This window comes from Typopeltis vanoorti, chromosome 9 (assembly GCF_054136105.1).
Source record: "Typopeltis vanoorti isolate ZY-2024b chromosome 9, IOZ_Tvanoo_1.0, whole genome shotgun sequence".
NCBI classification, from domain to species: Eukaryota; Metazoa; Arthropoda; class Arachnida; order Uropygi; family Thelyphonidae; genus Typopeltis; species Typopeltis vanoorti.
The window spans coordinates 117,591,527-117,618,693 of NC_143557.1; the positions used below are offsets into that span (position 1 = coordinate 117,591,527).

Consider the following 27,167-nt stretch of genomic DNA (forward strand, 5'->3'; position numbering starts at 1 on the left):
TTTTTTTTGTTGTTGTTAACGAAATGATGCAAGTAATCTATGAGTTAAAATTTGAGAATCTTGGAGAGAATCAAACATGGAATTTTTTTTAGCCACCACTCCTGCTCCGTAAGTAGAGGTAGTGGTTTCTCACACTAGGCGATTAAATCATCTACCACCTAAAAAAACATCCCTGTCACAGTGGGATTCGAATCCACTGCCTGTTAGTTGGAGAGCTCCATGCAGTCGACGAATAAACATGTCCGTTTCTTAATTCTTCTCCATGTCACTCACTATTTCTGTTCGTGTATTCATTCATGAATATGGAGTTTTCTGATTTCCCATCTTAACTGACTTATAATTATGCAAGTCAGAAAAGATGGGAAATTAGGAAAAGCCGTTCGTTGTTTCGTTAATTTCTCTTGCATTACACGGATTAACCCAGTCGATTTTCTTCGCTGTTCTCATATCGGAAATGAAATGATATCGGCACTTTTTTTTTTTTTTTTAAATGTGAATTCCATTCACGAAAGGCACTAAGCTTATATATAGTGTAGTGTCCGCGCGGTTAGCCTAGTGGCTGTGCGCTTCGCAACCATATGACTGGGGAAGGAGTGTCCCAGGTTCGATTCCCGTCGAAGACGTAACGAATTTGAGGATATTCCTCAGCTCTATAGCCAAGTTAGCCGGTCTTGGGCGCGGGCAGTAGGGTTTTTTCCGCCAGTTTATCTGGCGTTTTTCAGCCCGCATGCAGGCAAACCACCCCCCGTGAACACACACGGATCTACAGTCATAAATACCTAACCTCCCACGAGAGTGCTCAACTCGCCCCAATAGGGACGGGGGAGAAAAAGGGAGGAAACTCCATACGAATAAATAAAAGTATTAGTACCGTACCATAAGGGCAAAAGATTATATAGAAACACTGGAACGTTTCTTTCCTCAAACCACAACAGGCCTTTAATAGGCAGGTTAGTGGTCTCTTGCCAAGGTGATGAAATTCATCTACCATCTTGAAGGCATTTAGGAAACACGCTGTTCGAACCCCACAGTGGGGTTCGAACAGCGTGTTGGTCGTAGAGCAAGCTTCACCACTCGACCTGGGTCAATCAGGTCGAATGGTAAGCGTACCCGCTCTTCTACGAATGTCAAAATACTGTAATACGGCAACCGTTCCATTCAGTTAGGAAATCCAAACTCTCCTTTCGAAAGATAATTATTGAATATTTCGATCGTCTAGTAAGGAATACAACTTATTTTATCTACAATGAGTGAAAAACCAGTTACTTTCTCATCCCATATCTATTCTGTGTCCATTTTAGTGTTTTTTTTTTTTTAAGTGACATTCCCTAATTTTTGTTTTTAACCTTTCTCGGAAATTTTCTGGAGCAATTCAAGTAAACAGCTGATCGGTATGCAAACGTACAATTGCTACCGTCATGCAGTATCAACTGGAAATGTCATCCAGGCGTGACAGCCTTCGGGGGGGGGGGGAATACTCAAAGTACTCCTGTCGTTACGCTATTGGAAACTGTGTGGTCATTTCCGGTACCATTGTGTAACAGAAACACTAGTCGTTATTGATTATGCAAGTCCTTGGGGCTAGTGTTATGACCTACTTACAAGGAGACGTGATAGTAGTGTACGATGCTTTCTCCGACACTACTTTCGGAAATAGTAATACTTAACTCCCCCCCCCCAATGTTAATTGTAATCAGAATGCGATATGATTACAACTAAAGTTTAAAAAAAATCCAGAGATAGAATGGCATACAGTTTTTGAAGCAGCACGACTTGAGCATCCTTCGCCCGGCCTGAACAGTCAAGTTAATATTTTATCTTATTTTTTTATAGTTTTAGATCTTTCTTTTCAAAGAGTAATCATTCTCCTGTTCTTTCAATCGGAGAACAGAATAATTAATATTTTAAGTCAGAAAGGATATTTATTTTTCTGGACATCCTAGTTGATAAGTGGGTGGAATTTATCTTATTCACTTTGTCATTCAACATGACAAAGTGAATAAGAACGTACTGGACTGCTACTTTACTATCATATTTACACATTTCAACACCTTTACCACCATTTCATAAAGACCAACATCACATTTGCTGTCGCTTCAAAAACCCTTTCCCCCTGACACTAACCTGTCATCTCCTTGATATTTCACTCTCTTCTCATATAATAAATCTTCATAATGAAAATCTTGACAAGAAATGAAACCGGATCTTAATCGAGATATACACCTTTGGAAATAAGTCAGTGGACACCCCAGTGGGCAAGGTACATCGTGCCATGTAATAAGTCACGTATTTGTAGTGGTATAAATTGGAGGAATATCATGCTCCCAAGTCAGTGCAATTGTGTCCTGCTGAAATTGCTGCGAGACGGGAACTGAGCGTTTCAAAGAGACGTTGTGATAGGATGTCACGTTGTAGGCCTATTCTGCCTATTCTGTTTGATAAATTGTTGACAAATTGGGCCATCCCAGGTCAACAATCAAGTGATACCATACTGAGATGGAAGTGCAGGAAGTCAACCGCAAGTGCCCCACAATGGACGACCCATTGTGGGGCACTGGCGCACTTACCGAATGTGACTATAGAGTACTACAAAGGATAATATGTAAAAACGCCATTTGTTGGCCGACACGTTGAATGAGGATTTCCGGCCATCGACTAGAACACGAATCTGCACCAGGGCATTCAGAACGCAGGCTCACAATTGAGTCCTACCATGGGTTTCCATGGTAGGACTCAATATGCGAGCCCCACATTACCCGAACCAACACGTGTCGTCTTCAGTGGGACGTGGAAGCTTGGAAAGCTGTGTTATGGAGCGACGAATCAAGCTACATCCTCTACTGGTCAGATGAATGGGTGTGGTGGATGCCTGGTGAACATCTCTTATAGAGTGCATAACCCAAGCTATGGAATTTGGATGTGACTGTGTGATGGTATGGTCCAGATTTTGCCTTGGAGGCGTTTTGTTTGTAGTGCCACGAACATTGAGCTCCGAGAAGTATCTGTGCAATGCTTCCTATTTTATGGCGTTTTTACGGAATTCACCATTGTCTCTTTCAGCAAAACAATGCACCGTCATAAGGCTGCTACTGTAACCGCGTGGTTTATGGACATCAATGTTACTACATTTGACTGGCCTCCAAATAGTCCTGATCTCAATTGTACTGAATCCTGAGGTCAAGGGATATCCGCCACACAACAATCCAGGATCTCATCACATACCTACAGGAAGAATGGTCCAAACTTCCCATTGACCGCTATTGTTCGCTTGTGGAAAGTATGCCCCTGTAATTCTGCGTAGGATTACTGCAGTCATCGTAGCGAAAGGAGGTCCTACGTGTTATTAAGGTGGGCGCCATGGCTGTTTGTTCCTCACAACTATGGTGCCCGTTGATTTTTTTCAAAGTAGTGTATAAGGAGTTGTGTGATGTTAACAATCTTTCTCACAGGGTCCTTTCTCGCGATGATCATGTCTTCTCCCAACTCGACTATTAAAGTTTCTTAACACTAATAATTCCTTCTGACCTCCATATTTCTCTTAGGTTTTCAAAATATAGTAATATCCCGCATTACGACGATTCTCTGATATAACGGTTTTAGCGACATAAGGATTTCCGTGAATCAATCGATGTGTAGTTTTCGTGATTTGTTTGTTTACAGCATCGTTGCTCGCTACATCTCTTAGTGTTTTGGTGTTTCGCTGTGAATCATAAACTATTTTTTATTTTATTTTATTATCGTTAATAACGGCAAATAAAATTTAAACAAAGGTTGCTATTGCTTTCAGTGAAAAGACTACACCTAAACCTGCTAAATTACATACCGAGATTAAAATTATGAAATTTAGTAACGATGGTGTATTAAACACTGAGATAGTCGCAGGCTAAACTTGCCTCGCGCTGCTGTTAGTTGTTTAAAAACAAAGATAAAGTTTTTGGTGAAAAGATTGCTACACTAGCACAGTTATCCGTAAACGTGACAATCTTATTACCGAAATGGAAAAACTTTTCATGGTGTAGATTGATGATCAAACCCGTTCGAATAACTCCTTTTCGTTTGCGTATCTGACGTAAATAAATGCTTTATTTATCATTTACCCTCATATATGCTTTGAAACGATATTAAACCATTACGTGCATTTACAAATGAAGCTAAAAAAAAGGGGGGGGGTGATTCACCTTGCTTCAAAATTGGTATACTACGTTGGTCTGGAATCCCGACGGTTATGACCATATGCCTTGACTTTTACTTTTCCATGAAATATGAAAAATGTTATATCATAAAAAGCAACAACTATGTTCCCACTTCGGCTGCCATAGTTGAGCTAAATTGTTGGAAATACTGTTCGGGTTTCATAACGTGACGCACCTCTTAAAAGATTTAATGTGGGAGATACGTGAGGGTGCTGTGGAGTGGGTGTTTGAGAAATTTTGAGTTTTAACGTAAGCATTCCTTGAGCTGCATATGATGCTATCTTAAACCATAAACAGGAATATCAAAGGCCGAGTTTTCCCCACTCCTCGATTGTTCTTAAATTTACCAGTTTCTTTTTTTAGCAGTATGGATTGATTTTGATATTGTCGATGCATTTCATCGAACGTTTTCTAATTATGAAAATGTTCGTAATTAGAAAATCAGTCAGACAATATATATTCGATTATAGTTCACAATTAATATTACATGCTATCTTGTATTCCCAGATTGACAACGGATACTACCTCACGCATTAAATATATTTTGTCTGTTGGTTTTCCTGAACATAACAGTTGGCAAAATCTCTAGAAAAGATACTTTCACTTTTCAAACAACGAACTTTCCTGCAGTATTATCTGCCTTAAATCTGTCAAGCAAGTTTTCCTGTGGAATGTGCAGAGGCGTGGCGTAGGATGGCCCAAAGACATTTTGCGTAGGAATCGGATAGTTTGGCAACAACCTGCAAAATAACCTTTGGCGCTTGATCTTTGTACTCTGAGAAGGTAATGGTTTTTGTAGTCTCTTCAGATATTATTTAAAAACTACCACACTCACTCACTCTCTCTCTCACTCACATATTATAGAGACACTGTGGCATCTATGCTAACTTAATAAGATGATATCTTCATCTTATAAAACATTCTTTACTGGTAATTCCCGTTTTAATAATTAGTAGAATAATGCTTTGTCATTTCCTGCTAGATTTCGCACACCTTTAAAACAGTAAGGTAGATATAATTGCTCTTTCAACTACAATAATTATTCAAGCATCAAAAATTACTTCACTTACAAACGAAGGCTTTTTCCCCCCTCTTTCAAGTACAGACATGTACATATATTACAACCTTGTTGGGACACCTTAGTAGCTACAAGGTCATCACTAAGTATGTTAGAATACATATGTAATGTTTCTTTTGACCATGACGAATAAATAACACGTCATTTCTATTCAAGAGACATTCGAAAGAATAACAGACTTTCTAACTATCAGTCATAAGAAGCGTTGTCGAATCCAGTGTTTATATAATGAAACGCTAAAAATGATAAGACTACTGTAATGTTATGAATTAAAAGAAGGATGTGGATGCAGTATTTGGTATGGATAAAGGCATGCAAATAATATTGGTTAAAGATTGTTAGTATTATCTAAAATGGACTTCTCTTCACGGCTATTTGTTGTAATTACCTTCTTCAAGAATGATAGCCATAATATATTGTTTCGATAAGTTTTCGGTGACTGTATCATGCCAGATTATATTTGACTTAATAATGTTGCCAGATTTGAGGTGATTTTGCCGTTTTACACCCGCGAACGCTCTTTTTTAGACTATGTACTTCTCACTCAGATTTCTGGGGATATTCTCCAGATATAATTTGAACCCCTGTAAGGATACCCTGCAAGGAATTCTTATCAAAATGGAGTAAAGAGTGGAAATTGGCTGTTATGAACTGCGCCACTGTACTAAATGATGTAGAACTTAATATATTTTATATAACAGTCCTCTGATAAAAAATAACATTTGTAATGCATGGTTATGGGTTAGCTAAGGGCGGTTTTTTTCTGGAGTCATAGGACCGAAGTAGAAGGATGGATAAGGAGAAATAGTACGGCGACTTCGAATGGATAGTAGAATTTCTGGTCAAATGTCGATTTTATAGAGAATAGTAGGTAGAGAATACTTATACAAATAATCAAAAAGCACATCAAAACAAGCGCTATTTTTCTAAGAAACCGTTTTATCAGGAAACAGATTTGCTCTTTGTGGATAATGCTGGAGTTATGTGTCATCTATAGTGAAACCTGTTTAAAATGCCGTCAGTAGTTGCTGCAAATGTTTATCGAATGCATTCTTCCTTGCAAAGCAAACAGTAAAATTGATCAAATATCTCCGAACATCTTTACAGGGTATTTGGATCGAATGTTGAGTTAGCCTGATAAGCAAGTGGTTGGGTGTCCCCTCCAATAAACTGAATTATCCCACCCCCCACACACACATACCCAGAAAAACAACAATCAGATAACACAAGTAGTTTTATAGACATAATACGCTTACTCGTATAGTTTGAAAAAAAAAAAAATCTAAAGCAGTGATGGGATTGGTCACTTGCAATAGTCAGATCTCGAGAGACCTTGCCTAACACATGACATATGTATCTGTTAAGCATTATATTTCAAGAATATGTATAGTAGATTTCATAAATTTGGTCTCCATATCTTTTTCTAATGCTAAATGTCCTTAATCTAGATGAGATTAGCTATTTGAAGTCACTGTTATCAAGTAACTGATAATAGTTACTTCAAGTCCATCCTGGCATAAACGTATCATCTCTATAGCTATCTCAGCAATCTCTTTCCCACACTTTGTTGATTAGTGAGTGAGGGAATATATTAATACATTCCGTAAAGCAGGGATTTTCAAAATAAGTACCATTGTAACACTTGGTTTCCAGTATTTTTCGAGTAAATGCTTTATTAAGTATTAAAAATCTATTCTCATATTGTGTACTTTTAATGCAATATGGGAATTGTTGAGGTGAATACTTTAATCTATTATATTAATTTTTATATAAACATTTTTATAATTAAAAATGAACGTAAACACTAAGGCAGTGAACATTAAAATAACAAAACAAATGGAATGATTTATTTTCTTGCTCAGCTACTACATAGGTTCAAATTGCAATGGCCAAATGTTAATCTCATTATTATAGCTAATATGATATTTGGGAGAATATTGATTTATTTACAGCAGTAAGGACAAAGAAATTTGCAAACTGATTAGTATCAGTATGAAATTTGTTAGAGGTGTTTAGTTTTAATTCTGTCTGAAGAACAAATGTACGCACTCGAATAGTTTGATTGAACCGTAGAAAAAGTTTTCGCCCATTTATATCTAGTAAATCTTTAGAGTAGATTTATCTTTTCTGTTGGGAATGGAGAAGACTCCCATTACCTGAAGATTTTGATTGTATAAGTTCTGGATTTTTCTAGTTTGCTTCAAAATGGGAGAGGGAGGACATTCCAAGTTAGAGTAACTGAACAATCTTAAACTTGCGCAAACTTTATAAAAAGACAATACCTAAACTTCGTGTGTGTGTCTTTAAAATGGAATTGAACTTATATATATAGATATATAGATATATATGTATATATAGATGTGTGTTTGATGTTTCGTAGATTCCGTGAATTTTTTCTTTGGAGATTTGTACCAGTGATTCGTGTACATTTAGAAGTAAATACAATTAGCTCTTCCATTAGAGAACTTCCGGTGTTAGTTGCCTATTTATTCGCTTCTGTGTCTAGGTCGCTTGCCTCTCAACTGTGAATGAAGTCTTGCACTTAGTATTGATTGTGCTTTATTTAATGCTATGCTTTTTATCAACTGTCCCTCCCTCCATATTGCTATTAGTTGTCTGAATTTTTGCCTCTACATATTTGCAAGGTACATGTGTCATTATATTCTATTCTCATGCTGTGCATACGTGTTCCGCATATATTTGCATTTGAAATGATGTTGCTTATGCCGCGAAAATTTTATCCGCTTGATTTTTTGCTATTGTATTATGTTGCCATCTCGGCCGGACATTTTCCAAATGATTTATTCAGCAGTGAACTGATGCTATTTTGAATTCTTATACATAATAGTAAATGGGAATAATCGGAAACACTTAATGGGGGGGGGGGGGGGGTTGGAGAATCCTTAGGTGACAAATCACAATTGTAATCCTTTAAAAATGACTTGCTACCAATATTTATAGATTCGGAGGGGAATATTGGCAGTGAAGCGTTTATCACTGGAGGAAATAGAACCGAACAAGCCTAAGCTCTTTTCCTCTCTATGCCTAATCCCTTCGTGCAAGTTATCGTGAAGGCGACGGCGAGGAGGGGGTCATGTGACATCCGCTGAATAACTAGTTTCGTGAAAAGTTTGAAGTGAAATGAACAGCTGGAATATCAAACTTGATATATCTGTTGTGGTTTTGATGTCTGAGGTTTACTTAGTAATCTTTCTCCGACAACACTCATATGAATTCGTTCGTGAGTGGATCGCTTTTCAAAGTTTTTTTTTTTTTTCCCAATGCGAGATAAATATAAAACAAAATATAAATTTTATTTACATTGCATATTGTTTTATCTTCCGCGAATTCTGAAATTTTCCTTTCAAACTCATGTTTTATTGATATGGGTAATAATTACTGGTAAGTTTTCCTCTCCGCGCCGGTTATCTCGCTTTTCTGCTTAAAGATGCGTAGACAGAAGTTATTTACTTTCTGAGAAAATCACACGAGATATGATCCCTAAAGTGAAGTAAGTTTGTACCTAAATTTCTCATAATTATTTTGTTACTTTTTTTTTACGTCAAGAATAATGGTGATTATATCGATCTTTTGTTTATATTTTTAAACACAGGTATACAGACATTCTGTACTACGTAACATGTGCGCTCTTCAGTAGAAAGCCTATTAAAATGCAATCGGATGGAGTTTTCTCTTCTATGAGCTTAGAAATCATTGAAGGAAAACTGTAGTATATAATGTGGAAGGGGAAGCCCCATTACTTCATTTTTCTACAACTAATAATGGAGAAATGTTTTTATTTCATGGTCTGCAATATAACAATACCTGGTCTGATTAAATCGAAATGTACGGTTTGGTTCAGAAATACCACTTAAATCTAATGGTCACAAAATAATAAAATAATAATAACTCGCCTATAGTATGAAGTGTAGTTAAAGTTGCATTTGTATCTGGTGGTAAATATATTTACCTTTTTCAGTTTCAGGAACAAAGAGAAAATATTTAATAATTTATTATTATTATAGGATATAAAACAAACAAATTCAAGTTATGTGCAGTAATTTATAAGATCTTGCATTTTTTTTTTTTTTTTAATTTTTCAACTAGTCCGTTTTTTTTTTTTTCAGCATGCTACTTCAGTTCCACTGCTTTCTAACCACTAATTAGTAGTCTTCCATGACAAGAAGTTGTCATGGAAATGTAAAAATTGAAGTCTCATGAAACCTAAATGTCGTCACTTTAAAAAAGCCTCGAAACCTTGTAGTAATCTAGAGTCTCTATCACCATTCCCAAGATATTTTTTTATATTACTGAATGCAACTTCGACTTTGTAGCACATCCGCTTGAATTCCGTGAGCACTTCACAAAATGAAAAGGTGTAGTTTGTTTTCCCCCTTTCATTTATTGTCCATAATGGATTGTACTAAGCTAATTCATGTTGAGAATGGTGAAAATAAGCTTACATCTACTTAATGATTAAAGTGGGTGTTGGGAGAATTACAGTTGGCAGTGAAACAAATGAAAATATCTATTTTATTTATTTATTTGTTGTTGTTTAATGGTATCTTAGATGTTTATAAGAATAATGATGACTTGCAAGTTATGCAAAATGAAATGTTTGAAAATGCTTGTCTATTTATTTCAAAATTAATCAGCGGATGCGGGATAGATTTAAGTTTATAACAGAGTGAGAGATAAATAGTACCACCTGTTGTCATAAATTTGGAAAAATCCATATTTCGGAAACAGTAAATGAAATGTTTGAAAATGCTTGTCTATTTATTTCAAAATTAATCAGCGGATGCGGGATAGATTTAAGTTTATAACAGAGTGAGAGATAAATAGTACCACCTGTTGTCATAAATTTGGAAAAATCCATATTTCGGAAACAGTATTTTTTTTTTTTTTTTTTTTTGACATTACAGAAATCAACTTTGACTTTGTAGCACAACCGCTTGAATTCCTTCATATTTCCCGAAATATTGATATTTTTTTGGTTTCTAGAAAATTTCGGGAAATTTTTCCCTGCCAAAAGCTAGTTTCAACGGAGACTAGTTTGCAACTAACTTTTGGCAGGAAAAAAACACCTACGAAGGAATTAACTTATTACATTCATTGGATCCGTGATCGAATAACTTGATAGTGAATGAAATGATGTTTTAAAATGGAAAAAAAAAAGTGTAGATTATGCAGAGAAAATAAGGCAATATATTTTGAATAAATTTACAATGAGGCTGAAAATTCACTCGCCACTTGTCTGACAACGTGCCTGTGGCGACACTGGTGTGTGTGTGTGTGTGTGTTTTATTACATTTTCAGTAGAAGATATGGATTTTGGTGTTTTTTTTTTCATGGAATTGATAATGCATTTAATTGCCTCACATTTTTGATCAGTCGTTAAAATCCATCAGAAATTTAAAGGAAAGGAATGATAACAGAAACGTATTAATCTGAAAATTGGGAAAGTGTATCACCGAATCAGATTTATTCTAAATTGAAATGGTTACTTACACTATGAACGTTTACAGTTTTTGTAGACATGATAGTTCCGATTAAAACAAACCCATTGGGTTTTTATAAGAAGTAGTGTGTGAAATGTGCTTTCTTAGATTTTTGTCCTTTTTGCAAAAAAGGTTTAATATATATATATATATATATATATATATCATAAAGGTAGCAACTCTTTGGTTGCCGTGGCCAGTCATAAGTTGTGTAATCACAACTGTTGAATAATAGTGTTCATATTTATTCCTTCTAAATTTATAAATATTCATAATTTTTGTGTTAATAGAGACTTCTGTGAATTTGGTATGCATTTTCATGATTATTCGTATACGTGTGTTTTTGAGGAAGTCTATACATGCGCAGATTATCGTAACCGGCTTCCAAGTTAACTATAATGATGCTCTTTATTTGCTAAATGAAACCGCGTTGTAAAACGATAAGTGGATTCGTCCTTGCTATCACTTGAAAAGACTACATTTTCCTCTTATGTTCTTCCGTATTTGCTTTTGTATTATAGCTGTTTGTCTGCACCGTGCTTTCCTCGGTAGTCGTTAGAGGGCACGCTATACTAAGTTGCCTTGGTAACGGTTTCTGGGTGTTTTAGTGTCGCTGAGGAAGCATGGGTATCAGAGCGCATTGTGCCTTCCAGCAGTTTAGCCTTGACACCTCGGGGAGGGAGAGAGACTTGAAACATGTGATCATGTACAGCAGTTAGACTGTCCTTCTTGTGAAAGTGGCGCCGACTTTTTTAATGGTGATATATTATATGGATAAAAGTTAATCTGTTTAGTTTGTAAATAGCATTCTTTATGACGGAAAGGATGAGATATGTGTCGCCGTCCTCTGTGTTTTTCAGTGTCCAGCGCTCTCTACAGCAGAACGTGGAACTGGATATCAAGGAGTCACCGTACTCGGTTCGATGGGGTAATGTACCATCTGTTCTTTTTACCTTAAATGCTTCATTTCTCTCGCAATAAAATTGGCATCTATTATGAACTGCGATATCATTAGTCGTGAGAAAGTTATTTGCCGCTTCACAGACGTGTAAACGAGTTGCAATTTTCCTGTGCAGTTGGTGGTTGCAAGTATTCGCTCTTAATAGTCGCAGATCATTAACCTTAAGCGGCATTACTTTCTCAGCACTAAAAAACTGTAGTGCAATGTGGTTATTTCGCTTTTTTTTTTAATGTCCGTGTTGTGGCATCTATAAAAGTTAAATTCAGTAATGCTTGTTTGTGAGTCAGAAGAACTGGAATCTGCTGTTTATTTTAAGGTTAAAAGCAGAACATACTAATAATTCTACTAAATATTCGTAGCAGAGTTCGGTAATTGTGCAAATTATATTTAATTAAAAAAAAAAGAAACGCAGTGGGGGACACTTGTTCCTAATTCGTAGTTTAGTGTCGAATATGTGATGTAACGGTGTCAAAGTGGTCACAGTGTAAAAGTGGATATTAATTTAGGAGAAAAGGCGTGATCCTTGTCAGCTCAAAGTACCAGGTAGTAATATATTTCTATTTTCTGTTCAGTCGCAGGTTAGCCTAGTACTTTTGGCTAACAAGGATTACCTCTGGAATAGACTAATGATTAAGAGAATGTTGTATACATGAAAATAACTTCTGACAGTAGCATATAGCAGCTTAAAATTTTATCTGGAACGTACAATTCGGTTTTTTCACCTTTATCCACATTTGGAAGGTTAATGTAGTCGGTAATGTGTAACCTGCTGACCTATTTAAAAAAAAAAAATATGATTAGCGTAGTTTTTGTATAATCCAAGGAGTTTTTAAGCTGTGGGTAGCGAGTTTTACGTTCATTACAAGGAGGTCACAAATATCTTAAAAGTATACAGTTGACACGATTAAGAGCTGATTGATTGGTTTTTAGGTTTGCAAAATGAATATAATAGATGTAGGAAGAGAATAGAAAACATAGTACATAAATCTATACAAGTATTCTAGTCGTAATGATACTTAAGCAGAAACTTTTGTTTGCTTACGCTTGAGTAAACAAGAATTTCTTGTCTATTATAATTTAATTGGAATCTAATAGATGTTTACATATTTTGGCAAAATGAACAAGGAGCTAATTAGATTTGTTCTTTGGTCTGTTATTTCTCGGTTGTGGCTGTACTAATTTTTATTGAAATTGGGTATTTTAGAATTCTTGCAAAAATTTATCAAGCTCTATCAGTTTCCATTTCAGTTTGGACCATTGTGTGTGTGTGTGTTGGGGGGGGGTCAAATTTTGCAAAATTATACAGAAATAATTCTGCTCCGAATTGGTAGATTATAATGAAATTTGGCATTGAGTATCTCAAAATTTGTTGAGTCAGTTCAATTTTGGCTACAGTTGGACTGTTTTAGTAACAAAATGTGTGTGTTTGTGTGTAAATGTGTACTTTCCCTGATTATGTCAGTTTGACTTGGCCAAACAGGAACTAGTACTTGAATTATTTTAGATATCATCTTTGTTGCACCTCTTCCTAAATATACCGATATGAGTTTAATATATAGACCTGTTTTCAGATTAGTTAAATGTTAGTGAGCACCCTGTTCAATTTGCTTTGCACCTTGATATTTAATATTATTGGAAACATTTCACTGTTAATGATTTTCTTGATGCAGCAATTCATTATTGCTAAATTAGTATGCTCATATTATTGGCATAGTGTTTTCTTTTTATGATAATAGAATTGTTACTCTTGATCGTTTAATAATTTTTAGTTGCAAATATTGGTATTATTACTGGCCAACAGTTGATTCATAACTAAATTCTTATTGCTAATACTATCCATGCAAGTGGGACTTATCCCAAGAACTGAGCTGGGACATGAGTAGCCACCTCAAGGCCAAAATGCCACAAAATGAGACTTTTTTATGTATAGAGATGTTTATCATATAGTTTTTCTTTTTTTTTTCTTTTACTTTACAACGAATCTTGCCCTTTTTATTATTATCTCTTTGTTCTGCATACAAGTTTCTTAATATTCAAACTTAAATATGCTTCTTTGTTGATTTTGTTATGAGTTACTTTAAAACAGAATGAATACACGGTTAGCTGAGTATTACAGATTTCTCTTAGATTTATATTGTCATGTATCATTTTTTTAAAAATTCCTTTTATTGATTGTTTTATTTATTCTTTCAGAGGAATTTGTAGCTCATGGGGCCAGTGTTACATGTTTGGCCCTAGGGAGAAAGTCTGGGAGAGTGATAGTTACTGGGGGAGAGGACAAGAAGGTTAACCTATGGGCTGTAGGAAAGCCCAACTGTATAATGGTGAGTAGTACCATTTAGGAATTGTTTATTTAAGAACTGTAATAAAATAATTTTATTACTAAATAAAAATAGTGAAAAAAAAAGAGTAATTATTCACTCTTATTGTGATCAGAATCTGTGCTGCCCTCTTGGCAGTTACTAGAACTCAGTTTTCACGGTCTGTCAAGAAAAAAGAACAAAACTTACATATTGTTTCATGACATTGGCATCAAAGCAAACAGCACAAAGCTGAGAATGATTGTCGAAAGAAATCCTGTGCATAAAATAACCAACACTAAATTAGAGCAAAGTTAGGTGTATATGTTATTCTAGTTACTGAGATTATATTTCCAACTTGGACAAATGTACTTTTTAGTGCTTCCTAACTGTGCAGCAGTTAGTATAGTTAACTAGAATAACATATACACATATAGTGTATATTAGAAGTAATGAAATGGTCTTAATATGCATTTTAAGAGTGTTATCAGAGTGAATCATAGTGAAATTTGTTGAGTAGAATTATCAGTACTGCCATTAACAAAAGGAAATACTTTTGCCTTACAATATGTTGATAAAAACTGTATTATTTCATATAATGTGGTTGTATTTTTTGTTGCTTGTAATTTATTATAAAATCAAAATACACTAATAGTAAATCATTATTATTCTTATCAGCAAATAAAAATGATTTTTTAATAAAAAGTTATGAACTTTTTTAGCCATTCTGACAGGTATCTGTTGATAGGTTCTGAGACAAGTTTCACTTTATGTATGTTAAAATCTTTCATTGTTTATGTTTGTTTTTTATTATCAGCCTAGGTTATGTGTTGCTAGCAGTAGTGGTGTTAAGCCACTACTTAACAGCTAATTTCACTATTTCTTGTGAAATTTGGTGAAAGTCACTTTCTAAATTAGTTTTGACTTTTATTTATGTCTCAGTAGTACAAGCCATTTCTGATGTATATACAAAGTAATTAACAAAATGGTGTGCTTTACTATACTCTGGATTGGAGATAGCTATAATAAATTTATCATTGACTTGCAAGGTATATTATACTTGATAAAGAAAAGTTGAAACAAAAGTTTATATGCAAGCTTTTCTTTGCTGTGGAAGGATATAATAAGAACATATTTTGCAACCCAGTAGAAAAACTTCATTACACCTTTTCTGATAAAATTGAGAATCGGTTCTTGTGAATCGTAGAAAAGTATGAACATCACTTTTCTTAGCCTTACTAAGAAAAGTTGAGTGTTTTGATTTTTTCTTGAATGGGACTATTGTATGCTTCTTTTCCAGTTTCCTTTGCTTTGATACATCTCATAGTTATAGATCCAAATTTTGTTACCAGTGATGCTGAACTTTAGAAGCACATTACCTTCTTCATGAAATCATTCCTAAAGGTGGTTACAGATCTCCGAACAGTTTTGCTCTGGTTATGTTGGGAACCCATTTTGTATAGCCTTTATGGAAGTGAAGTTGTGGAATTTCATAAGTAAAAATCTGAAATTAACCCTCGCTTAATTTGCAAGTGAGAATTAGTTCATTGATAGTTGTTCTCCTTTAGTCCAGAATAATTATAAAGCTTTTTCAGTGTTCTCATCATTTCTTCATATGGTGGATATTTTCATTGTTAATTAGTCAGTGTGAGATATGTTCAGTTTTTGAATCTGAATGTATTTGTACATGCTTCACTGGGTCACAGCAGTATACTACTCTTTCTCTTTCTTTGGTTTTCTGCATCTGCTGTTCTTTGATCTCTCCATAGTAGCACAGTTGAAAGAACTACTGTGCTGTTTTGGGCTGTGACACCACCTCCATAGCACGGTCACAAGAATGATGAAACAATGATCTTTGGTTTGTAAAAAGCTGGGTTCAAATCCTATATAGAATGTGAGGAATTTTTGCATGAACATTTTGGTTGAAGGTGAGTTAGCTCCTCATATGGAGATGGCAGTTTCAAACCACGAAAACCAGTTAGATAACCCACTAAGACATGATATATTAGCCTCATAGTTTTAGTTATTTTAGTATTTTCAAAACCAAATGAAAATCTAATTTTGCAGTTTGGTCAAAAAGATTGGTTTATATCCAGTTTAAAATTTAACTAGTGTACTTGATTTCATACAGAGGTACCATGGATTTTCCTCCAAAAAACAAACCAGCCACAAAATCTATGCATTTGACAAGCATATTGCACTCATTTCATAGCCCTTCATGTTTATTTGTTGACTGAGTAGTCATAAATTTTTTTAGTAATTTGCACCCTGCTTGAGTTACTTAATTAAATGGAAATATTATTCGGTGTTTGTGTGTATGCGTGTGCAAGGGATGGGAGTTCATTAGGAATACCATGTATATTTTCCCAAAGGAAGTAGGCGGATTTAGGCCTAACTAACTTTTGAAAATCAGAAATCTCCATTTATTATTTCACATAGCACGATTATTATTATATGGGCACCTCCATGGAGTCCGAAGACTCATCATGGGAGACGTAATCTCCACACAATCTATCATACCTCTCCTTGAACCCATTAATTGACAAAGCACTTACAATTGATTCTGGCAAGCCATTCTACTCGTTTACAACTTTCCAAGCAAAAAATCTAGTCCTCACACTCCTACTGACCATACCTTTATTCAACTTGCAGGGACGACCCTTTGTTCTGGCTCCTCCAGCCAAGTTCTGAAAAATTCCCACTGCATCAATCTTTTAAAATCCTTTAAGCATCTTAAATGTTTCTATCATATCCCCTCTTTTTCTCCTATCAACAAACTTCTCCAGTCTACACATCCTCTAATAGGGAACATTCCACATGCTACTCACAATCTTGGTCACTCGCCTCTGGATTCTCTTCACCACTTCATCCCTAAGAAACCCAGGGGACCAGACTTCAGCATAATAATCGATGTGGGCGCAAGGCCCTATAAAGAGGAATGACAACTTCCTTATCTCTACTTGTTAATGTGTTCTGCAATAACCAAGTAATCTTATGGGCTACCTTTAGTAATATGTCCTCCAAACTTTAACTGTCTGTCTACCACCACCCCTAAATCTCTAACTTAATCTATTTCCCATATCATTAATATGATACACAGCTTGTAATCTGTTTATCCCAAAATGCATAACTTTACATTTCTCCACATTAAAATCACCCATTATCTTTTGCCCATACTTGACAGGACAGCCTATTTAAATCATCCTGTAAGCTCTCCCCATCGCCTTTATTAATTATTACTGTGCCTAATTGTGCAACATCGGCAAAGAAGTGAATATTTCCTTTCAAGTTATTTCCTATATCATTTATGTATAAATTAAACAGCAATGGTTCCAGCACTGAACCTTGCGGCACACCACTAATCACCTGTTTTCACCTCGATTCTTCTCCTCCATATACTACTTTTTGATATCTGTCTAGCAGTCACCTTCTTATCCACTTAACAGTGTCATATCCATCCCCATTTTGTTCTGTTATTCTGTCAAATACCTTTGCAAAATCATCGTATAGCCATTTCCTTTATCCAACTCGGCTGTTGCTCTATTATAGAAAGTTAGGAAATTACTAAGGCATGACTGACCCTTCACAAAGCCATGTTGACCCTCATACATTATCATATTTTTATTCTTCCATTCTCGAATTCTCTTTTTGACCAATTTTTCCAGTAATTTTACCACCACATCTGAGATACTGATTGGTCTATAATTTGCAACTGCAGTCATAGAACCTCCCTTATTTTGCATTTTCTAAATGAGCTTAGTCAAAGGCATTGGCAGGTCCCTTGCACATTCTTGCCAAACCATGGATGATATCCCATCTAATCCCACAGTGGTATTTACATGGAGATTCTGCAAATCCTAAGAATCTCCACATCCACCTCTGTTCCCACATAGGTTAAAGCAGTAACTTCACTAGGATGATATATATCCTTGTGAAGTGGTCACTCAGTAACACTTTTCTTTTTTCTTATTTGTGGCATCGTGATAAAATTCTTTTGGATTACCTTTAGCATACATGGTTAATTTCTTTTTGTACTCTGATTTAGCTTTCCTCACAATACTTGTAACTTTTCCAGCTAGTGCTTTATATGTATATTTCACAACTCCTCTTACTCTTCTCATGATATTCCTTCTACATTCTCTTCTTATGGATCTTTTGCTTAATAAAGTTGCACATCCATTTCACTCCCATCCTATTTGTTCTTCACTCCCTAGAGACATATTCAGATATTGTGCCATTTAAGTATCTGTTAAATGCTTTGCATGTATTGCTGATATCTTTCCTGTTCAGTAATTGAATCCATTGGACTAAAGATAAAATTCTGCTGAGTTGGTGTAATGACCTATCTCTCACCCATGTTTGCTTTACATCTTTCACAGATGTTCAGTTTCTGCTGCTTGCATTTTCTAGAAATATTTCTACGGTCACTGTTCATCAGAATTGGCATTGGTATAATTTCCTCAGTCTCTTTAATAATCTTAAAATTTGTAGTAGCTGTTTAAGTTCAACACTCTTTATAAAGTTTACATCTCCAAACTTGCAGAATAAATTGTTCTTCCTATTCCTTCCTTCTACTACTGTGTACTGGAATAGTCTTCCCTCTTATGTATTTCCTAAAGAGTGCAATCCACACCACTAGAAAACACAAATCCAGTGTTAACAAGTTCTTTCTTCCTATTCATGATACTAACATATCATTGACTCTTTTTTGCATTGCCATAATTTACCAGTCTGCTATAATTATAGTTAAAATAGAGATTTGTTATGGAACCTTGGCGAGCTTCAAGAATATTTTGGAAACCATTGGTTGTACTATGTAATCATTTGATCATTTGTTGCATGTTATGTTGTACTTGACGATTCATTGTTGCCCCAAGCCTTTTGCATCCTAGCTGGTAACAGTTTCCAAATATTCCTCATAGATGCCATTCCGAATGTTAGCACTCAGGAAACTACGTTTTGATTTATTGTTCTCTTATTTAGACAATTTATACATTAATCTGACACATTTTGCAGCACAGAAGACACCCACTGAGGATACTGTGCTTGTTCATCAGAAAATAAGCGATTGCAAGTAAGAGGAATGGAAGAATATCGGCAATGGATACATGAAGGAGTGCAGATAAATTGTATGGAGGTGCGGGCAATTTTGTATTTTGTTATTTCCTGCAGACAGAATGACAAGGGTAGGAGGAGGTAAAAAAAAAAAAAAAAGAAGCATACAAAGCTGGGTTTATTCTTGTTATTATTTCCTTGGTGTGAATTGCTGGTGGTGGTGGTGGTGGTGGTCAGTGTGTGAAAATGGGTATCATGCCTGAATGTCCGCCTACAAAGCATGCTTCTAATGTTGACCGTTTATTCTGCATCTAAAACTTTCAACAGGAATGCCTAAAAGGAATGATAGTGACTTTATCTCAATGGATTTCTTCCTCAATCACTAGATCTCAATTCTATTGAACATATTTGGGAAGAGGCAAGTTCGTGACAGATCTGCAGAAAATTATCTCTGCGTGGGAAAAGGAATACCTGTGAAATGCTTCCAGAACAACGTGATATCGATTTCTCGGTGTGTCACTGTTGTTCCGAAAATAGTGGCCCAACATGCTGTTTGTGGTGTTTCTCCTTACTTTGATTACTCGAGAATAGTCATCCACTTATTTGAATCTCAATTTCCATCAAATATTTCCAAAATCGTTGCATTATTCACATGAATCAGGTTTACGGTTCTTTAAATTTTGAAATAACTTTTCTAACTTCAAAGCAGATTGCGAGTGCATTAATTTATATATTATGGGATATTTAAAAATTTTGCACTCATTAAACGACTTTTTTAAGTATTATTTACTTTACTAAATGAATAAAAATTTTTTTAAAATTAATCAAACCAGGGAGAAATTATCTTTTTGAATTGTGAATGATTATTAAAGTATAAAATCTCGATATGTTCTTGGTGTAAACTACACCAGTGCTTCCCAAAAATTTAAATATTTCACGGTCCCCATCGAAAAAAAAAATCGTAATAGACATATATTATTATATTTATTGTATTTATATTCAAAACAAAACATACACAGGGAATATGACAAAAATCAAATGCAAGTATTACATTTTTAGCATTTTACATACACATTTGACATGGCACATTTAGTCTTAAAACATTTTAAATTTGTTTTCATTATTTCACGGTCCCCTCAACAAAACTAATGGCCCCAAGGGGGCTGCGGCCCACAGTTTGGGAGGCACTAAAGTACACTATTAATACACAAACCTCTAAAGCCTTTTCTTCTACCAAGGACACTGATAGAAGAAAACACTCATAAAATTATGCAACACTGTGTATTATCACAACTTACATTTGAACCTAGAGTCATTTTTGGTAATATGTACTACAAATGAAATTTTATTTTGTTTGATTTGTTCATTGAAGTGGCCCGATTGAAATTTAATAGTGATAGAAATGTTGGCCTGCTCCATTGGGGTGGGTTCCATGTTTTGTTTCGTCAGGCTTTCAAATTATCTAACTCTCACGCTATCCACTAATGCATTATAGGTTAGCATCCTTTTGTTGGTGGGATTCCCATTACCGAAATAAATAATTTAAAAAAAAATGCATCAAACCAGAGAAAAATTATCTTTTTGAATCGTTAACATGCGTTTTTTTTTTTTTTTGTAATTACTTACATACAGTTGTTTGTTGATATGTCCATTTTAGCTATAACTATAATGATACGGTGTGATAGATATACCGATTTTTTAATTAATACAAAAGGACTGCCACTCAGTAGAGCGAGATATCAAACACCCGACGAGTATGTCATAGTGCAAATTTTTGACATACTGGTTGCATAGGCTGTCATATAGATTTTTTGCCTGATATTGCAACTACAAATGCCTCGATTTGAAATGTATCAATAAATTTTAATAGACATCCTGCACACCAGATTTAATTAAATTCTATCCAACCACTAGAGTTATTAATAAAAGAATGGTTTGATTGAACCACAGTGACTGCTTCTTGTGTATATCCCAAATTTTATTGGATTCCATCTTTTCAGAGCGGAGTTATTGCAATGTATAATATTGACCCCCTTTTTCCCCCCTTTGTGCACCAGCAAAATTTTCCGATTGAAACAAAAATTGGACGACTCCACAATTTTTTATAATGTTTACAAATATCAAATTTTAATTTAAAAAAAAATAAAAAATTTCGTCGAAGTTTCATACGCACAACACGAATCTATAGGTGCATTCGCATTTTGGAAATGCAGCACAAATGATGAAAGGTAGACATTCAATACACTTTTAAATATACCATTCAAAAATCGAATACTTCGTTCTGTATTCATTTTCTGCTGACGTTCTTATTTTGTAAGTACATAATATATTACTTTTTGTTGATAAAATGTCAAAAAAAAAATAATTGGACCAAATAATTTTATGTGGGAGATGAATTTCATCGCCTGGTTGTGAGACTACCGTTTTTGCAAGCGCGGAGTGGTGGGGAAAAGTTCAAATTTTGGTTTCTAAAGTAGGGTTTTCTGCATTTTGTAAAAGGTATAATTAAAATAAACCCTTGTCAGCTCACTGTACTTATGTTTATTTTCTTTCTTGTGTAAGTCACAAAAAAATTCGAGTTTAACTATTCATATTAATAAAAAAAAGATAACATTTATGCATTGAAGTGGGAAAAATTATCATAGGAAATGTCGTAAGTATTGTTAATAAATGAAAGTGAATGCTGCAGACATTTTAGGCTATATAAATGCAGCATATCCTGTAAATTCTCTTATACCAGTGAATGGTTGTTAGGTAACCATCTCCCATCATGGTGACCGGCTTTCAGTTAAGATGTATCCTTTTTTAGCTTTCTCAATGTGTGCCGAGTTACTCAGTCATAAAATGTGCCAGTTTTTTCCCTGATAATGATGAGATAAATGTTGTATGATTGGCACTATGCCATGTATTTGTGAAACGGCGTGTTTAATTTTAGATTGCAAATCGGAACGAAAGCTGATTTTATTTGCTATACGCGTTTCATATCGTTTTTCCATATGAGCAGAATCGGTTTAAGATTCAATACAAAGTGGGGCCATAAAACAAATATTTTTTATATCTATGCCCCTTTAAGAAGGGTATACACTTAGTGCAAAATATCAGTAAGCCCTACGGCGTCATTTTATCATCTCTAATTTTTGCTACTAAAGATAAATCGAAATATTTTAAAGTCAGATTGTCGCTGTTTGAATTTTGCTTCTTGATTTAAAATAACAATTTTAGTTTGTATAGTGACAATAGTTATATCAATTGATACAATAATTTTTTTTTATTAAAATTAACGCTCCTTTCAAATATTAAAAAAAAAAAATCAGAAGAAAATCCTGCGTATGCTACTGATAATGACAAGCCACCACTTCATATGTGGGCATCAAGCGCCCACCATCCTTCATCCCGGTCGTGTTTCGGAGAAGCTGTCTGTATGTGATGATGCGCGGCTTGGAAGGTTTATTTTCTGTGGTAGTTGCTGCTGTACGTTCAGCAATGTTTATGCTCTGATAAATCTATACGACCGAGAACCATAATACTTTTGTTACGGTGACCATTTGATTCCTTTGTTACGCGTATAAGGTTCATTGACCTTAGCTGCTTTCCTGGAACCTTTGGTAACGGTTCTTGCCACTTGGTTTCATCCAGGTGCTCCGCCTACCAGCTTCCGATCATGCGTTGTGTGCGACATAACTGGTGGAAGAAGCGTTCGGTCGTGGAACTGCGTTTTGTGTAATGACTCCCATCGATTTGTCTGTTGCTAAGTTACTTGTTAGCAGTACTGAGTAATGGTGTTTCGCAGTAGTGCCATTGCCCTTGACGATGTTCCGGTGACTACTCCAAAAATCTGCTTTAACGATACCTTTTTTGAAGGAATTTGCTTCCATCATAGTTCTCTCTGATGTGTCTGTCATACAGTTCTCGAGTGATCTAGTTCCGTGTCAACTCACAGTGTGACCAAATACATGACAGACGTCTCGGATTTTAAACGTCTGACGTTTTAGGCACACCATGGAACTCGCACAGCTGTGATAGGAGGAGTGTCGCATGGAGAAAGTGGTACTTAATTTCCAGACAGGCAACGCACAGTAAATGGGACGTGCGCTTCTCCGGGAGAATAGCTTCTCATTACACCGTCATCAGTATGTCTAGAGAACAAGAAACACAAGCTAATAAATATCATTGTGTATTTTGTTTATCGATTTATGATAAACAGAAGAAATTATGATATTAATATAATCTTCAGAAATCTACACTGTAAATTGCGATAAAAAAAAAAGAAAAAAAAGTGCTGCGAGCATGAGCAGAGCTCGACTAAATACTGTTGGTGGGGTGGGGGAACTAATATTAAACTACGTGTAAGTAAGCGTATCGATTTCGTTGAAAGAGCAACGTATAGGAGATGCAAATTTCAAGCGGATTTTAGTTTTTAAACAGGATTTGAAACCAGTTCTAAACATGCATCGTGTTTCCCCAACCGGTTTTAATTACATGTGGTAGACAGATCGGATCCCTCACGTGATTGACTGTGACTAGCGACGCATTGTAATAACAAAACTAATACATGCTGTACAGTTATCATAGTCTCCCTACACTTGCTGGGGAAGTACGCATAGCACACACATAACTTCCGCGTGCCTTTCTAGTCATACTAGTTTTATTTCATTTTTATTTTTTTCAGCTGTGAGCAACAACAAAAAGCCACTCTTATTGTTCTTTGCAACGGCATCAAGTATAACCAGAAATCCTGTTTGAAGACCCCAAAACTGGAATCGTTACCCGATGACGTAGTTACCGTATATCGGGTCATGAATGACTGCTCACCTTCGAACTCGGTTTCACGCGTTTCCAGTTTTTAAATTGAACTCACGCCGATTTCATTTGTGTGTGGATAATGGCAGTGTGCTCTTTGATGGGTACCTTTCACGTGACACCTACATTTGCTATAATGTTGTTATACGGCATTAATAATAATAACAACGGTCCTTCTTTTGTGGGATAGTTATGTATCTGTATCTAACTTGCATAGCGTGAACTGTGCTTTGATCTTTAAGCCTCATTGTTAGTCGTGGAATTGTGCAGTAGGTCAGTGCTGTTCCTCGAAGTTCGAACCTTTTTTTTAAGGCTATTTAAAGACAGCACGTATTATTGATTCTTGGCAATTCGCTCAAATACAAAGGTAGTTTGGCAGCAAGTTCTGAATCATCAGAAGTAGGCGACTTCACCGAACTTCACTAACGAGGAGGAAAACTTTTCCTTTCTTTATCGCATTAAAAATTAATCGTCCGAATAGATAAGTTTTTACTTTTATATCTGCAGTCACGCTTGTCTTGGTTACTTTGTAACCATGCTGATAGTTCATATGCTCTCTGCTCAAATAGATTGGATCGGCCCTTGTCCCCTACTGAGAACTTGAATTAACCTGCTGTTCTTCACTTAACCTTCATTGTGAGCATATCACGAAGTACTGGCCAAGATCTGATTAAAGGATTGTTTTGTCTTTTTTTTTTTTTTTTTTAGTCGTTTAAGGAGAAATTGATGCTGTAGACGCGTATTTCTACAAGGCGACTGCAACCTTTATGCATTGGTTGATGATAGTATGGTCTATAATTTCTCCCTTATTTGACAAACTTTACAGTACGCACATATTTCAATATCTATATTCAGATTTTCTACACCAGATTGATCTCCATACAGTTCTTCAGTGGGCCAAGGACAACCTAGTCATCTTCAGTGCTTTCTCACTAAAAGGATCTCTTTTCACTTTCCCTATCTTTAATAATATATATCTCTAGACAGGATCCTAGTTCTCTTTTTGAGATGACATTTACCCCTAACAGCCTGACACATCAGTAGCTTTTTCATTCCCTAAAAACTGACGTCATTTTCCAGGAAATTGTCTTCAGAACACTACTTTTTTCTGCTAACCGTACAAATTCCACACATGCCCAACGTTAGGACTGTTCCTACCTTTTTGGACATTGCATCAAAAAAACTTTCCAGAAAAAATTCTTAATGCTGTCCAGAGGAGAGCCCTTTGGCTGATAGATTATTACTTCAGTTGCTGTCTCACGGATGGTCTGTTTCATCGTTGTTTTTTTTTAGCACCTGATCCCATGGGTACTATGCCACTGAATTGGCATCTGTCATTTCTCTGTTAACACTAAGAACACGAGCAGCTGTTGCCCAATCCATTTATAGACAGGCTGCTAATTAAATAAAATTATTTTCTTCGTCCTCTTCATACATTCGATCTGTTTCTGTGAAACATTTTATATACTGTTTTGTTTCGTTTTCGATGCAACGTATAGCTTACACATTCCATAATTTTGTGGTCACTAGTTAGCAAATTTCCATTGCGTTCAAATGTTTTTGAGGTTCAACCGAGTTTTTTTCCGTAATGCTTATCATCTTTCTTCCTCCTAATTATGTACCATTTACAGATAGTTTCGAGCTGGCGTGATAGTAAGGCTCTCTGTTCGTCCCCCTACTAGATTACGTTAGCCAGTAGTGTGTGTGTGTACTCACACACAATAACATGCCACGAGATTTGACCATAATTCGACTAGGTTGTCACCACCCATTCAGCCGGGAGAAGTGGTCATTCAAAAACCAAGTTTTTAGTAGCTATAATGTATTCGCGTAGATGAATATTCATGTGTGCACCGAGCTCGTTTTCGGTTCCCAGAAGCCGTCATTTTAATCAGGTAATCCGATGAAGTCCCGCCCCGCCGTATTCGAACTTTGTGTGGATACCATTGCGCCTGGAAAGTGATGCAGGTAAGAATATCAATGGAAAAATAACTAATAAAAGTCATTCTGTGAAATTAAGACTGAATTTTATAGAATGACTTGAGATAAATCGTAGCGTAGATCAATCGTTAATCACGTTAAATCGATATTTCGACTTAACATGACTTAGTCTGATAATCGAAGTGAAATACTGTATTTCACTATAGAACAGTAAAATATTTACTATATCTCAATATTTCTGAAGTGTATACACTGAAAATGTATTCTCTCTGAATACTATCGGTATGCTATACTATAAGTATGCTGAGCAGAAAAATTAAAACTTTTCTCCCAAATCGCGTACCGATTCTTCAAAAATTTTGTAGTAAACTTTCACATATTCTAATAAAATCATTACAATATTTTATTTCTGTAGTTTTTTGTATTATGGAAGTATCTGGCACCTCTACGATAGGGCCATTTTAGAATTGAAAGTAAAGTGATTTTATAAGAGATAGTTTATGACGTGTTAGTTGGATTTGGTTTTCTGTGTTTATTTTATAGTGGCTTGTGTCTATACACGTTTATATTTGTGGTAGTGTCGTAGTCGAGGGGGGAAAAAGGCGTTCGGGAGGAAAAACATTACGGAATTTTTGAAAAATTTGTATTTTGCATAACCAAAAGGCTCTTTCATTTTTCGAAATCGTCGTACCAAGTTTAAACATACTACAGTAGTAAGTTATTAGAATTCTCTTCCATAAAGTTTTGGTATTAACACACCAAGAGACAGTAATATTCTTTATAACATCTCTAACTCGATGGAAAAACCATTCCTCAGATTCGACCACGGCTTCCAGTAACGAACATTTCGATCGAATATTGGTGGTCCTTGTACGACCTTTTCAATTTTATGAGCTGTAAACTACAATGCCATAATTACTAAGCATTATTATTCTGCTGTTTGCTCTCACATTTTGGGAAAATGGAGTTCAGAGAATTGTAAAAGCCTCCCGCAGAATCAATCTGTTTGTGTTATCCTCTGATAACTACACGTTTGCAAACGAATGGATTTATTTATGGTTTCTTTTACATTCTGAATTAAGAGGTACTGATAGTCTTTTGCGGCAGTTCACCAATTATGCATGAAAACAACAAAAAAACTTCTATAACTGTTTAGTTATAGAAGGTAGAGTGCTTACTAGACAAGTGCTTGTACCAAAGACTTGTCTGGTGAGCAAAAGACCAATGATGGATTTTATCGTATAACATGTCATCTGTTCTACCTTCTGTTCAGGAAAACTTTCTTTAGTCCAGAAACTGAGTTGGAGGAATCTCACTCTTTCTGCAATCAGGGAGTGC

At 35.5% G+C, this 27,167-nt stretch overlaps 1 protein-coding gene across 3 annotated transcripts in view; it reads left to right on the forward strand.

The window, feature by feature from the left end:
* Positions 1-27,167, forward strand: part of LOC150103458 (katanin p80 WD40 repeat-containing subunit B1-like) — a 370,687-nt gene that overhangs the window by 92,730 nt on the left and 250,790 nt on the right. For 2 of the 3 annotated variants that reach the window (XM_090397461.1, XM_090397463.1), the window contains exons 1-2: positions 11,574-11,700; positions 13,927-14,057. In XM_090397461.1, coding sequence (XP_090253587.1) covers positions 11,586-11,700; positions 13,927-14,057 — 246 coding nt within the window. In that variant the 5' untranslated portion in view covers positions 11,574-11,585. Of the gene's footprint in view, positions 1-11,573; positions 11,701-13,926; positions 14,058-27,167 lie in introns of those variants that run through there. The other variant, XM_090397462.1, reaches the window with a different exon arrangement.